The following is a 12,671-nucleotide window of genomic DNA, read 5'->3' on the forward strand; positions in this document are numbered from 1 at the left end:
TGGTATAGAGGTCCTGGATGGCAGGGAGCTCGGCACCAGTTTTGTACTGGGCCGTACGCACTACCCTCTGTAGTACCTTTCGTGGTCGGTGTTTGCTAAATATTTGTGCATGGCTATAACCTATGCGATGAAATACTAGGATCAAGGGCAGAATGTGCTGTGGAGGTGGTATTGATCAATTGTCTATAAGCAGTGTTGAGTAACAAGTGTTCAGTAACCATTGTTGTGGTCTCCAGGATATGGTCCAGGAGCTGGAGTTCCCAGTGATCAGGGAGCCAAAGGCAATGGTAAACCTCTGCTACCCTGTCAGTGTCTCTCTGTCAGTCTTTGTGCATCTTGTCTGTCTGTGTCAAGGGCAGCATGCATTGTGTTTGCAAGTGGTTTTGATTTATTTTGATTTAATTGTTGTTGGTTCCAGGATATGGTCCAGGAGCTGGAGCTTCCAATAGTGCTAAAAGCAATGGTAAACCTCTTTCTGAGTGTTGCAGGTCTATATCCGTCTCTCTTTCTTTGTTGCTCTCTTATGATAAGATACATCACTTCTGTTTATAATAAGTACAGAGCCAAGATGAATTGAGTAACAAGTGTTCAATAACAGTTGTTGTGGTCTCCAGGATATGGTCCAGGAGCTGGAGTTCCCAGTGGTCAGGGAGCCAAAGGCAATGGTAAACCTCTGATACCGTGTCTGTTTGTCTCTGTCTTTGTGATGCATTGCTGCATGTCTGTAACCTCAACTGTTTGTTAGAATTAGCATATTGAAGCCTTTGACAGATAGAGTACCCAGGCCAGTGTGATAACACTAAATGTTGATGCTGGTTTGGTCTGTTGTAGAACAGGGTTGAGTAAGAGTTGTTGTTGGTTCCAGGATATGGTCCAGGAGCTGGAGCACCCAGCGGTGCTAAACCCAGTGGTGCTAAACCCAGTGGTGCTAAACTCAGTGGTGCTAAACCCAGTGGTGCTAAACCCAGTGGTGCTATACCCAGTGGTGCTAAACCCTGTGGTGCTAAATCTTGTAGTAAACCTCTGTTACCATCACTAAATGTCAGAGTCTCTATCTCTATTGCTGTATCTTTCATGACTTCAGACAGAACTCAATGGTCATTGATAAGAGCTACAGAGCTAACTTGTATTGAATAACAGTTGTTGTGGTCTTCAGGATATGGTCCAGGAGCTGGCATTCCCAATGGTCAGGGTGCTAAACCCAATGGTAAACCATGGCTACCTTGTCTGTGTCTACGGCCCTATTCAATGTGTGTCTTTCTATCTCAAAATTGAGGTTGAGCTGAATGGTGCATGCTGTGTGGTAATGCCAATGTTTGTAGCATATTATGCATGCATGGTCTGGTCATTTTTAGAACAGTTTTGAATAAGAGCTGTTGCTTTTAGGATATGGTCCAGGAGTTCCAAAAAATCAGGGAGCCAAAGCCAATGGTAAACCTACTGATAACATGTCTGTGTCACACTCTGTCTCTCTGTATCAAAGTAGAGCTTCTTTGACTGTATGTTGCATGATATGTGCTACAAAAGTTGGTGCGATGTGACTCCTGAACGTTGAGAAGGATGAATATATTTGTGCATGGCCAGAGGGGAAAGGTCCCAGGGCAGCATGTTTTGTGCTCATGCAAGTGATTATTTACAATAAGTCAGTGTTGACAGTGTTGCGTAACAGCTGTTGTGGTCTCCAGGATATGGCCCAGGAGTTGGAGCACCCAACGGTGGTAAAAGAAATGGTAAACCTCTTTCTGAGTCTTCATCAGTCTCTATTTCTCTGTCACTTTAGAGGTAAACTGGCTCCTTTCTCTGAGTCCACCAATCACTGGGTGACGCTCTTTTTCCTGGTCCTTCGAGCCAGACATTTAAGTACTCTGAACCATTCCATCAGGCCAAATAAACATGTTATTACAGTGAAATGCTATAGCATCTCTTATTATAAATAAAGTACAGAATCTCTGATGATAAGATCTACAGAGAAAACTTGTGTTGAGTAACAAGTGTTGAGTAACAGTCGTTCTGGTCTTCAGGATATGGTCCAGGAGCTGGAGTTCCCAAAGGTCAGGGTACTAAACCCAATGGTAAACCTGTGCTACCCTGTCTGTGTCTACGTCTGTCTTCAATGTTTGTCGTCCATGTCAAAGTTGAGGTCGAGCAGGATGCTGCATGCTGTGCGATAACGTTACTGTTTGTAACATATTTTTGCATGCCTGTTGCCAGTTCATTGAGCATATTGTAGAATTTGACCAATCCATGGATGCTGGTTTGGTCTGTTGTAGAATAGTGTTGAGTAAGAGTTGTTGTGGTTCCAGGATATGGTCCAGGAGCTGGAGCACCTAACGGGGCTAAAAGCAATGCTAAACCTTTGATACCTTTCCTGTCTGTGTTGCATGCTGTATGGTAATCTATCTTTAGAGGAGTATTGGTGATAAGCTCCTGAACACATCCAGCTGGTGTTTGCTAGATATTTGTGCACGGCTATAAGCTATATGATGAAATACTAGGATCAAGGGCAGAATGTGTTATGCAAGTGGTTTTGATCAATTGTCTATAAGCAGTGTTGAGTAACAGTTGTTGTTGGTTCCAGGATATGGTCCAGGAGCTGGAGTTCCCAATGGTGGTAAAATCAATGGTAAACCTCTTTCAGAGTGTTACAGTCTCTCAATCTCTATCCATCTGACACTCTCCTATGATAAGCTACAGAACCCCTGATGATCAGATCTACACAGCTGACTTGTGTTGAGTAACAAGTGTTAAGTAACAGTTGTTGTGGTCTTCAGGATATGGTCCAGGAGCTGGAGTTCCCAGTGATCAGGGAGCCAAAGGCAATGGTAAACCTCTGCTACCCTGTCTGTTTGTCTCTGTCAGTCTTTGTGTGTCTTGTCTGTCTGTGTCAAAGACAACATGTGTTGTGTTTATGCAAGTGGTTTTGATTTTCTATAAGCGGTGTTGAATAACACTTGTTGTGGTCTCTAGGATATGGTCCAGGAGCTGGAGCTCCCAATGGTGCTAAAAGCAATGGTAAACCTCTTCTTGAGAGTTATAGTCTCTCAGTCTCTATTTCTCAGTAATCTCTCTCATGATAAGCTGCTACAGAACTTCTGATTATACAGAGCTAACTTGTGTTAACTTGTGTTAACTTGTGTTGAGTAACAAGTGTTCAATAACAGTTGTTGTGGTCTTCAGGATATGGTCCAGGAGCTGGAGTTCCCAGTGGTCAGGGAGCCAAAGGCAATGGTAAACCTCTGCTACCCTGTCTGTTTGTCTCTGTCAGTCTTTGTGCGTCTCGTCTGTCTGTGTCAAGGACAGCATGCTTGTATTGAGTAACAGCTGTTTTTGTGGTCTTCAGGAGCTGAAGTTCCCAATGGTGGGGCTAAAAGCAATGGTAATGCCAGTTTAAATCTCTGGGTTTAAATTACTGGATGGCACTCATTATCATAACCTACAAAACTTTAGATAATAAATTCTACACCGCTAATTTGCTTTGACCCAGTGTTAAGTAATAGTTGTTGTGGTCTCCAGGATATGGTCCAGGAGTTGGAGCCCTCAACGGTGGTAAAAGCTATGGTAAAGCTCTATCTGAGTGTTACAGTCTCTCAATCTCTCTTTCTCTATCACTCTCATATGATAAGCTACAGAACCTGTGACTATAAGTCTTACTGGGCTTGTTGAGTAACCAGTGTTCAGTATCAGTTGTTGTGGTCTCCAGGATATGGTCCAGGAGCTGGAGTGTCTACTGGGCTTGTTGGGTAACCAGTGTTCAGTATCAGTTGTTGTGGTCTCCAGGATATGGTCCAGGAGCTGGAGTGTCTACCTGGCTTGTTGAGTAACCAGTGTTCAGTATCAGTTGTTCGGGTCTCCGGGATATGGTCCAGGAGCTGGAGTGTCTACTGGGCTTGTTGAGTAACCAGTGTTCAGTATCAGTTGTTGTGGTCTCCGGGATATGGTCCAGGAGCTGGAGTGTCTACTGGGCTTGTTGCTAAAAATGGTAGATTTCTGCTACTGGGTTGTTTCTCTTTCTCTGGCTAGTCTTCATCGGTGGTGATCTGCACATTGTTCTGCATGCTGGATGGCACTGCCACTGCAACAATTATGTCTTTGTTAGCTTTACAGTTAACCTGTTGAGGACAGATGTTCCGCTAGCGGAACCCCGTTCCGCCTGCGGAACCCCTAGCCAACAGCCAATGGCATCGCACGGCGCGAAATACAAAACCAACTAAAATACCACAATTCAATTTTCTCAAACAATCAACTATTTTACACCATTTTAAAGATAAGACTCTCGTTAATCTAACCACATTGTCCGATTTCAAAAAGGCTTTACAGCGAAAGCAAAACATTAGATTATGTTAGGAGAGTACATAGACACAAATAATCACACAGCCATTTTCCAAGCAAGCATATATGTCACATAAACCCAAACCACAGCAGCGCTAACCTTTGATGATCTTCATCAGATGACACTCCTAGGACATTATGTTATACAATACATGCATGTTTTGTTCAATCAAGTTCATATTTATATCAAAAAACAGCTTTTTACATTAGCATGTGATGTTCAGAACTAGCATACCCACCGAAAACTTCCGGTGAATTTACTAAATTACTCATGATAAACGTTGACAAAATACATAACAATTACTTTAAGAATTATAGATACAGAACTCCTTTATGCAATCGCTATGTCCGATTTTAAAATAGCTTTTCGGCGAAAGCACATTTTGCAATATTCTGAGTACATAGCTCGGCCATCACGGCTAGCTATTTTGACATCCGCCAACTTCGGGGTCACCTAAACTCAGAATTACTATTAGAAAAATTGGATTACCTTTGCTGTTCTTCGTCAGAATGCACTCCCAGGACTTCTACTTCAACAACAAATGTTGTTTTGGTTCCAAATAATCCATAGTTATATCCAAATACCTCCGTTTTGTTCGTGCGTTCAGGTCACTATCCGAAGGGTAACGCGTGAGCGCATTTCGTGACAAAAAAATTCAAAATATTCCATTACCGTACTTAGAAGCATGTCAAAACGCTGTTTAAAATCAATTTTTATGCTATTTTTCTCTTAAAATAGCGATAATATTCCAACCGGGCAACGTTGTATTCATTCAAAGAGAGAAAGAAAAACATGGTTCTCGTGACCACGCATCTCCAGTCTCACTGTCCCCAGGCTGACCACTTACAAACTCTGCTCCTATACTTTGCCCAGAGACAGCAGACACCCCATTCCACTTTCTGGCGGCTTTAGAGAGCCAATGGAAGCCATAGAAAGTGTCATGTTACAGCACAGATGCTGTAATTTCGATAGAGATGTAACAGAAGACAACAAATTGTCAGACAGGACACTTCCTGCATGGAATCTTCTCAGGTTTTGGCCTGCCATACGAGTTCTGTTATACTCACAGACACCATTCAAACAGTTTTAGAAACTTTAGAGTGTTTTCTATCCAAATCTACTAATTATATGCATATTCTAGTTTCTGGGCAGGAGTAGTAACCAGATTAAATCGGGTACTTTTTTTATCCGGCCATGAAAATACTGCCCCCTATCCCAAAAAAGTTAAGACCATATTGGAAGTAAGTCTCGCTTTAACCCGACAGACTTATTTAATGCCTGTAACTGTTCTGGAAAGGATGTAACAGAGCTTTCCAATGGTCAATTGTAAACAGTGTTGAGCAAGTAGTGTAAAGTAATCACTAGTGTGGTCTCTAGGATATGGCCCAGGAGTTCAGCAACCCAGCGGTGCTGAAAGCAATGGTAAACCTCTGATACCCTGTCTGTGTCACAGTCTGTCTCTGTCTCTGTCTCTTTCTGTATTGAAGTGGTGCTGTATATTTAGAACTATCTTTAAAAATATATTTTTGGTGACATGTAATTTGCTGATATCCTCCCAAATGCTAGTCAGCTAGTCTCTGTGATATTTTTTTGTGCATGGCTAAGAATCTATGTGTTGAATTACTAGGATAAAGAGCAGTGTGTTGTGGGAATGCAAATGGTTTTGAATAATCAGTGGTTGTAACACGTGTTGTGGTCTCGAGGATATGGTCCAGGAGCTGGAGTCCTCAATGGTGGTAAAAGCAATGGTAAACCTCTTTCTCAGTCTCAGGAACGTCACTGTGTCTGGGCACCACCCAGTGAGGGTTGGACACAGGGAGAGGTACTGTTTAAAGTGGGTCCTCTGTTAGGACAATGACACAGTATGAGGAGACAGGGTGATATGTTTCTTATTTTAAACCACTCTCTGGGTGGAGTTGTTTTTCATGGTCCTTGAGCCGGACAGATAATATATAATAATATATGCCATTTAGCAGACACTGTTAACCAAAGCGACTTCCAGTCATGCATGCATGCATTTTATAAATGGGTGGCCCCAGCGGGAATCGAACCCACAACCCTTGTGTTGCAAGCGCTATAAGAGAGGGACGCTGTTTCTATTATTATAAGCTACAGAGTTAACTTCTTTAGTGGTCTCCAGGATATGGTCCCAGTTCTGGAGTTCCCAGTGATCAGGGAGCCAAAGGCAATGGTAAACCTCTGTCTGTTCCTTTTTTCTATTTTCCTTTGTGGCTGTAATATTGTGTAGATAGCACTGTCGAGTAACATTTGTTGTGGTCTCTAGGATATGGTCCAGGAGTGGGAGAGCCCAATGGACAGGGTGCTAAAGCAACCAAAACTGGTAACCCCATACAATCTAGCTGTCTGTGTGTTATATCCACCTACATGTGCCAATCACTGTCGTTTGTAGCAATCACTTTGTGTCAGTGGCTAAACTGCCTTCGGAAAGTATTCAGACCCCTTGTCTTTTTCCACATTTTGTTACTTTACAGCCTTATTCCAAAATTGATTAAATAAATAAAAAGTCCTCATCAATCTACACACAATGCCCAATAATGACAAACCGAGAACAGGTTTTTAGACACAGACTTGGGGAAGGGTACCAAAATATGTCTGCAGCATTGAAGGTCCTCAAGAACACAGTGGCCTCCATCATTCTTAAATGGAAGAAGTTTGGAACCACCTTGACTCTTCCTACCAAACTGAACAATCAGGGGAGAAGGGCCTTGGTTAGGGAGGTGACCAAGAACCTGATGCTCACTCTGGCAGAGCTCCAGAGTTCCTCTGTGGAGATGGGAGAACCTTCCAGAAGGACAACTCCACCAATCAGGCCTTTATAGTAGAGTGGCCAGACCGAAGCCACGCCTCAGTAAAAGGTACATGACAGCCCACTTGAGTTTGCCAATAGGCACCTAAAGGATTCTCAGGCCATGAGAAACAAGATTCTCTGGTCTGATGAAACCAAGATTGAACTCTTTGGCCTGAATGCCAAGCTTCACGTCTGGAGGAAACCTTGTACCATCCCTATGGTGGTGGCAGCATCATGCTGTAGGAATGTTTTTCAGCAGCAGTGACTGGGAGACTAGTCAGGATCGAGGCAAAGATGAACGGAGCAAAGTCAAAGAGATCCTTGATGAAAACCTGCTCCAGAGTGCTCAGGACCTCAGACTGGGGCAAATGTTCACCTTCCAACAGGATAACGGCCCTAAGCACACAGCCAAGACAACGTAGGAGTGGCTTCTGGACAAGTCTCTGAATGTCCTTGAGCGGCCCAGCCAGAGCCCAGACACGATCGAACATCTCTGGAGAGACCTGAAAATATCTGTGCAGCGATGCTCCCCATCCAACCTGACAGAGCTGGAGAAGATCTGCAGGGAATAATGGGAGAAACTCCCCAAATACAGGTGTGCCAAGCTTGTAGCATCATACCCAAGAAGACGCAAGGCTGTAATCACTGCCAAAGGTGCTTTAACAAAGTACTGAGTAAAAGGTCTGAATACTTATGTAAATGTGATATTTACGTTTTTATTTTTTATAAATTTGCAAAAATGTCTAAAAACCAGTTTTTACTTTGTCATTGTGCGGTATTGTGTGTAGATTGAGAAGGGGAAAAAACGATTAATCAATTTTAGAATAAGTCTGTAACGTAACAAAATGTGGAAAAAGTCAAGGGGTCTAAATACTTTCCGAAGGCACTGTATATGATAATACCCTCTATGAATGATGCACCGGTCTTGTTGGCTCTATGTTCGTGTTCTAGAAGCACACTGGAAGCTTTTGATGAATCGCTTTAGGGATGGTTGACTTGAAATTTGACCTGAGTTGTTGGTTTGTCTTATCTTCACTGTGGCTTGGATTTGTGTAAACATATCTTTCTGTTTGGTCACAGTTATGTGGTAAGCATAGATGTTGTGTGTCACAGGCTACGGCCTAATCACAGTGATATGTAATGTGCATGGATGTTGTGTGTCACAGGCTACGGCCTAATCACAGTGATATGTAATGTGCATGGATGTTGTGTGTCACAGGCTACGGCCTAATCACAGTGATATGTAATGTGCATGGATGTTGTGTGTCACAGGCTACGGCCTAATCACAGTGATATGTAATGTGCATGGATGTTGTGTGTCACAGGCTACGGCCTAATCACAGTGATATGTAATGTGCATGGATGTTGTGCTCTGCAGGCTAGGAGCCAATAGCAGTATTATGTGATGGGTGCTCGCTGTATGTTTTCCTCCACAGGTAACAGGGTCAATCACAATGCGATGAGTTTAGGGATCGTGTCGCTCAGTCTCAAGTCAATCACAGGGTTTTGTGCTGAGCTTTGTTGACTTATTCCACAGGCTACGGTGCTGGAGCTGGCAGCTATCCTGGGGCAGGAAACAACGGCTATGGAGCAGGTAATGGAACTGACACTGACAGACAGAAACCTAACCAACATCTTTTCTCCTTTCAATGGATGGCTCACTATTCTGTGGCATAAAGAAAATCATTGGAAACATTGCTAAATCTGGCACAGGTTCCATGTTACCTCTTCACAGTACATTCTAATGCATGTTAGGTGATGTAATTGAAATTCATTTAAAAGTAGATGATCGCTTGAGTAATGAATTCACCTATGTTACAGGTCTTGGTCAAGGAGGATACCCCCAGAATGGAGCAGGCAAAGCTTTTCTATTTCTGTCTCTCTTTATATAGCTTTGTCTTTCTATTTCTGTCTCTCTTTATATATATTTGTCTTTCTATTTCTGTCTCTCTTTATATATGTTTGTCTTTCAATTTCTGTCTCTCTTTATATATCTTTGTCTTTCTATTTCTGTCTCTCTTTATATATCTTTGTCTTTCAATTTCTGTCTTTCTTTAAATATCTTTGTCTCTTCTATTTTTTCTATCTTAATGCATTTTTCCCTCTTTCTCGCTCTTGCTCTCTATCTCAGGTGCCAGTCTGGGACAGGGAGGATACCCTCAGGGAGGAGCTGGAGGATATCCCCAGGGTGGAGCTGGAGGATATCCCCAGGGTGGAGCTGGAGGATATCCCCAGGGTGGAGCAGGTGGATACCCACAGGGTGGAGCCGGTGGATACCCCCAGGGTGGAGCAGGTGGATACCCCCAGGGTGGAGCAGGAGGATACCCCCAGGGTGGAGCAGGAGTATACCCCCAGGGTGGAGCAGGAGGATACCCCCAGGGTGGAGCAGGAGGATACCCCCAGGGTGGAGCAGGAGGATACCCCCAGGGTGGAGCAGGAGGATACCCCCAGGGTGGAGCAGGGAAACCAGGCAAAGCTGGTGGTGATGAGCCTTTTACTTTGTCGCCATGTTTTTTTCTTTATTTCTCTCTTTCTTTCTTCTCACTCTCTCTCTCTTTCTATTCTATTTGATCTCTTTCACTCTCATTTGCCCTCTTCCTCACTCTTGCTCTCTTTCTCTCTCTCTCTCTCTCTCTCTCTCTCTCTCTCTCTCTCTCTCTCTCTCTCTCTCTCTCTCTATCTATCTCTCAGGTGCTAATCTGGGACAGGGAGGATATCCCCAGGGTGGAGCCGGAGGATACCCCCAGGGTGGAGCAGGAAAATCAGTGGGTAAGGCCTATTAATTATCACACTTTTGCTCGCTCTAGTTCTAATTTTCTTTCTTTCTCTGTTTCTCTTGCTCTCTTATTATGTCTCCCACCTTTCATTTTCTCTCTCATTTCCATTTGCCATCTTCTTCACTCGATTTTTGATCTCAGGTGCCAATCTCCTCTTTTCTCGTTATGAAATATCCCACAGTACTCTCTCTATGAATGATGTGCTGTGCTCTAATGTTTTTTGGTTGTCATCACAGGTTATGGTGATCAAATGGGAGGAGCATACCCCGGGGCTGGAGCGGGCAACGGCTATGGGAATGGTGAGTCAGCATGCTTCCCCTTGTCAAATGCTAAGGTCAAATTCCTTTCTTAAGGTCAAAGGCCTTAAAATATAACTACAGTTAGAGGACACTGTAGACTGAAGTATAGAGCTGAGGTATTGACGATGAAATACGAGATTCAATAGATATGTTGGGAATGACTGAGGAGTACAGTAGCAGTGTGAAACATAGCTGACTCTCTAGAGACGGAAGACAACTGCACCAAAGTTGTCACTGAGAAGTGATCTTAAATGAGAGAAGACAGATCCTCAGGGTCTGTACCACCAGGAAGTGACCTCGACTTCTTTTGTTCTCATGCAGGTGGAGGCCCAGCTGGGGGGGCCAATGCAGTGCCTGCAGGTATTTGGCGTCGGCATGTGTCTCTGTCTGTCTGTCTGTGCATGGCATCCACCTGTCCTTCTCTATCTGTCTATCCTTCTGTCTGTACATGGCATGCACCTGTCCTTATCTGTTAACCTTTCTATCCCCTGTACAGGAAGTAATGTTGTGGAAAACTTCTGCCACAACATTAAACAAGCCCACGCTAAAGCTAGAGGAGCTGGAAAGCTGCATGCAGTGTTGTTTGGGGACTTTGTTTGAGACTAAATGTCTGCTTTCTTGTCAAGGTTTTTAACATGCCCCCTCTTCTCCACAGGCTATGGCAATGGCTACGGTGCTGGTACTGGAGGCAATGGTTATGGAGCCGGTAGGTCTCATCATCTATAGCCAACCAACTAACATCTGTGGGTGGCTGACCAACTAACTGACCCGCTCACATACAGACATAATTCTAATTGATTGATGATTATAATTATGTTTCAGGGATTGGGTACCCAACAGTGTTAGCGGATGGTGCTGCTGGGCTGGGAGGCAAGGCAGGGAAGGGAGCAGGAGGTAACCATTCATAACCAGTAACAACTCACTCTTTTTTTTATTTCACCTTTATTTAACCAGGTAGGCCAGTTGAGAACAAGTTCTCATTTACAACTGCGACCTGGCCAAGATAGAGCAAAGCAGTGCGACACAAACATCACAGAGTTACACATGGGATAAACAAACGTACAGTCAATAACACAATAGAAAAATTTATATACAGTGTGTGCAAATGTAATAAGATTAGGGAGGTCAGGCAATAAATAGGCCATAGTGGCGAAAATAATTACAATTTAGCAATTAAGCACTGGAGTGATAGATGTGCAGAAGATGAATGTGCAAGTAGAGATACTGGGGTGCAAAGGAGCAACAACAAAAAATAACAATATGGGGAAGAGGTAGTTGGGTGAGCTATTTACAGATGGGCTATGTACAGGTGCAATGATCGGTAAGCTGCTCTGACAGCTAGTGAAAAGTTAGTGAGGGAGATAAAAGTCTCCAGCTTCAGTGATTTTTGCAATTCGTTCCAGTCATTGGCAGCAGAGAACTGGAAGGAAAGGCGACCAAAGAGGAGTTGGCTTTAGGGGTGACCATTGAAATATACCTGCTGGAGCGCGTGCTATGGGGTGGGTGCTGCTATGGTGACCAGTGAGCTGAGATAAGGAGGGCTTTACCTACCAAAGACTTATAGATGACCTGGAGCCAGTGGGTTTGGCGACGAATATGAAGCGAGGGCCAGCCAACGAGAGCATACAGGTCGCAGTGGTGGGTAGTATATGGGGCTTTGGTGACAAAACGGATGGCACTGTGATAGACTACATCCAATTTGCTGAGTAGAGTGTTGGAGACAATTTTGTAAATGACATCGCCGAAGTCAAGGATTGGTAGGATAGTCAGTTTTACGAGGGTATGTTTGGCAGCATGAGTGAAGGATGCTTTGTTGCGAAATAGGAAGCCGATTCTAGATTTAATTTTGGATTGGAGATGCTTAATGTGAGTCTGGAAGGAGAGTTTACAGTCTAACCATACACCTAGGTATTTGTAGTTGTCCACGTATTCTAAGTCAGAACCGTCCAGAGTAGTGATGCTAGACGGGCGAGCAGGTGCGGGCAGCGATCGGTTGAAGAGCATGCCACGGAAGGAGTGTTGTATGGCATTGAAGCTCGTCTGGAGGTTTGTTAGGACGGTGTCCAAACAAGGGCCAGATGTATACAGAATGGTGTCGTCTGCGTAGAGGTGGATCAAAGAATCACCAGCAGCATAAAAAGTAACTCAATAATAACTCAATCTGGTAACTTCTCTATTCTATGGGAACTTGACTCGCTCTCAGTAAGATGAGGAAGGTCAGTAACACTTTCTATGAGGCATATATACACATAAGGCATTATAGTGCATTATAACACTTGCATAAGCTGTCATAACAACTCATAAGTAGTTATAACATCCTAATTTAGGATCTTACTTAGGCCTACTCAAAACAAACAACAATCGTTCAAAGTCTGCATTGAGAGAGGTAAGAGGGAAGTATTTTGTCAGGTCATAATCATATAACATGTCATGTGTCATGTAACAGTGTGGACACT

General features: G+C 43.6%; 1 protein-coding gene across 34 annotated transcripts in view; it reads left to right on the forward strand.

The window, feature by feature from the left end:
• The window catches only part of LOC106606883 (uncharacterized), a 30,975-nt gene that overhangs the window by 14,419 nt on the left and 3,885 nt on the right, over nt 1-12,671 (forward strand). For 8 of the 34 annotated variants that reach the window (XM_045720163.2, XM_082976463.1, XM_082976462.1 and 5 more), the window contains 21 exons: nt 237-287; nt 419-463; nt 615-665; nt 1,157-1,207; nt 1,686-1,730; nt 2,022-2,072; nt 2,579-2,623; nt 2,772-2,822; nt 2,968-3,012; nt 3,178-3,228; nt 3,341-3,376; nt 3,514-3,558; nt 6,615-6,671; nt 8,677-8,733; nt 8,961-8,996; nt 9,271-9,621; nt 9,831-9,908; nt 10,153-10,215; nt 10,537-10,575; nt 10,871-10,921; nt 11,038-11,109. In XM_045720163.2, coding sequence (XP_045576119.2) covers nt 237-287; nt 419-463; nt 615-665; nt 1,157-1,207; nt 1,686-1,730; nt 2,022-2,072; nt 2,579-2,623; nt 2,772-2,822; nt 2,968-3,012; nt 3,178-3,228; nt 3,341-3,376; nt 3,514-3,558; nt 6,615-6,671; nt 8,677-8,733; nt 8,961-8,996; nt 9,271-9,621; nt 9,831-9,908; nt 10,153-10,215; nt 10,537-10,575; nt 10,871-10,921; nt 11,038-11,109 — 1,371 coding nt within the window. The remainder of the gene's footprint in view (nt 1-236; nt 288-418; nt 464-614; nt 666-1,156; nt 1,208-1,685; nt 1,731-2,021; nt 2,073-2,578; nt 2,624-2,771; nt 2,823-2,967; nt 3,013-3,177; nt 3,229-3,340; nt 3,377-3,513; nt 3,559-6,614; nt 6,672-8,676; nt 8,734-8,960; nt 8,997-9,270; nt 9,622-9,830; nt 9,909-10,152; nt 10,216-10,536; nt 10,576-10,870; nt 10,922-11,037; nt 11,110-12,671) is intronic. The other 26 variants (XM_082976470.1, XM_082976468.1, XM_082976483.1 and 23 more) reach the window with 18 other exon arrangements.

Source organism: Salmo salar, chromosome 06, assembly GCF_965601325.2.
Source record: "Salmo salar chromosome 06, fSalSal1, whole genome shotgun sequence".
NCBI lineage: Eukaryota > Metazoa > Chordata > Actinopteri > Salmoniformes > Salmonidae > Salmo > Salmo salar.